At 44.3% G+C, this 2,500-nt stretch overlaps 1 protein-coding gene across 9 annotated transcripts in view; it reads left to right on the forward strand.

Annotated features, from left to right (window-relative positions):
- The window catches only part of LOC143282012 (high affinity cAMP-specific and IBMX-insensitive 3',5'-cyclic phosphodiesterase 8A-like), a 215,842-nt gene that overhangs the window by 198,215 nt on the left and 15,127 nt on the right, over positions 1-2,500 (forward strand). For all 9 annotated transcript variants that reach the window (XM_076587421.1, XM_076587422.1, XM_076587419.1 and 6 more), the window contains exon 15: positions 405-603. In XM_076587421.1, the coding sequence (XP_076443536.1) occupies positions 405-603 (199 nt within the window). The remainder of the gene's footprint in view (positions 1-404; positions 604-2,500) is intronic.

Consider the following 2,500-nt stretch of genomic DNA (forward strand, 5'->3'; position numbering starts at 1 on the left):
CGCAGAAGCGTGGTCTACAGTATTCATTTGTTGTTGTTGTTTTTTTGTTTTTTGTCCCGTACATGGTAATCCCACCCAGACCCCTAGTCTACAGTACTCATATGTTTGTCCCCAACCTGGCAATCACATACAAGCTCCTGGTTTACAGTATTCATTTTTTGTCCCCTACGTGGTAACGCCACGCAGACCCCTTGCATTGAAGACACTACGAGTCGAAATTCACAGTTTCTCCTTTCCCAAGTGGGTTCATAGTTTTTTCCTCTTGGTTTGTGTGTGTGTGTCCTGTTTTGAAAGAACCCAGGCAATCAAACCTTTTTTATGCCCCTAGTCTATTGTTCGCAAATCCCTAGTCTCACAGTATTCATCTTTTTTTGTGTGTGTCTCTACATGGCAATCGTACACAGACCCCTGGTCTACCTGGGTCTGAAGACGTTCGCCCGCTTCGAGGCCTGCCAGTTCCTGGGCATCGAGGAGCGCGTGCTAGTGCAGTGGCTGCAGCTGATGGAGAGCAATTACCACAGCGCCAACCGCTACCACAACTCCACCCATGCCGCTGACGTCCTGCAGGCCTCCGCCTTCTTTCTGGAGTGTGAGCGCACCAAGGTGGGTGGGTGGACAGACGGAACGAACGAACGAACGAACGAAAATTTTAAACAAAATTAATAGTAAAGAGTGGTAACTCTCTCCACACACAAGGTACATAACTTGAAGCCAATGCTGCTTACGTTACCAATTCAGCTAGCACACACAGGTGGTGAGATTTACCACTCTTTAATATTTTTTAATCATTTGATATCCTGGCCTCATTGTTTATTAATTTAAGGTGGGTGGACAGAATGAACGAACGAAATTTTTAACAAATAGTAAAGAGTGGTAACTCTCCACACACAAGGTACATAACTTGAAGCCAATGCTGCTTACGTTACCAATTCAGCTAGCTAGCACACAGGTGGAGAGAGTTACCACTCTACTGTTTGTTAATCATTTGATCTCCTGGCCTCATTGTTTATTAATTTCAAGTTGAAAAGCCACTGAGGCAACCGTGTGTTTGTTCTGTATTGTCCGTGTGTTCTGTGTGGCTTGTTTAAGATTAAAGAGGTTATGCCAGTCTTGAATAAAAGAAAATTTGTGTTTGCACATTTCTTCTGTCATTGCTGCTGTGTGCAAATGTCAAGTGAACGGTATAAGAGCAAGCCCGGTGCTTCGTTTTTTTGGGGGAAGTGTCTGGATTTGTTCCAATGTACCTTTTATTTACCTGTGTGCTAGCTGAACTGGTAGCGTAAGCGGCACTGGCTTCAAGTTATGTACCTTGTGTGTCGAGAGAGTTACCACTCTTTACTTTTTCTTAATCATTTGATCATCTGGCCTCGTTGTTTATTAATTTCAAGAACGAAATTCTCTTTCAAGAGGGCAATGGAATAAGCATAGCGTGCTTGTTTACATCCGGCAAAGGAAATTGAGGAAGAAAAGAAGTGAAAGCCAATACATTCACAACAGCAACATTATCAGAATTACACACATGTGTGCAAAACACAGCACAAATTGTTTGTTTCACGGTCAGCAGTTACGTACCTTCTTGCCCAAGTATTTAGAAGAGAATAACCATTCTGCAGATGATTTTTGGAAAGTTATTTTTGACGAGGTTCTTATGGTCGAACTTTCTCAGGCAATAGTTCATAGCCCTATTTCTACATTCCTTTAATGTATTTTAGAATTGTGTTAATGGTTTCTGATTATTATCATCATTATTGAATTGTTACTGTTAAATGTAAATGCATGTTAGTTATGCATTTTTGGTAGTTTTCTACCTTTTCTGTTTTCTTCTTCCTCCCATGAATAAACAATACCCAATAGGGACGAAAGATTAGATGGGGAGAAGGCATGATGACGGACAGGTAAAGGAGTAAAGAAGGTTTGGTAGAATGCAACAAAGAGAGAGAATAGGAGAGAGGGAGGGGCGTGTGGGGGAACCATTCTCCCGTCATGACAAAACCAAACAAGACAGGATAGGAACAGGAGAGAGAAGGGCAGAGTAAGGCAGGGCAAAATAGGGCAGGGCAGAATAGGGCAAGGCAGGGCAGGACAGGGCAGAATAGGGCAAGGCAGGGCAGAATGTGGCAAGGCAGGGCAGGGCAGGGCAGGGCAGAATAGGGCAAGGCAAGGCAGGGCAGAATGGGGCAAGGCAGGGCAGGGCAGGGCAGAATAGGGCAAGGCAAGGCAGGGCAGAATGGGGCAAGGGAGGGCAGGGCACGGCAGAATGGGGCAAGGCCGGGCAGGGAAGAGCAGGGCAGAGTAGGGCAGGAGAAACAAACTAACTAAAGCAAAATGTGTGTGTGTGTGTGTGTGTGTGTGTGTGTGTGTGTGTGTGTGTGTGTGTGTGTGTGTGTGTGTGTGTGTGTGTGTGTGTGTGTGTGTGTGTGTGTGTGTCTTTTGGAGTTAAAAGACATTTGTGTTTTCTCAACTTTAATGTGACATTGTTGTGTATTTAGAAATGTTTGTT

Source organism: Babylonia areolata, chromosome 5 (assembly GCF_041734735.1).
Source record: "Babylonia areolata isolate BAREFJ2019XMU chromosome 5, ASM4173473v1, whole genome shotgun sequence".
Classification (NCBI taxonomy): Eukaryota; Metazoa; Mollusca; class Gastropoda; order Neogastropoda; family Buccinidae; genus Babylonia; species Babylonia areolata.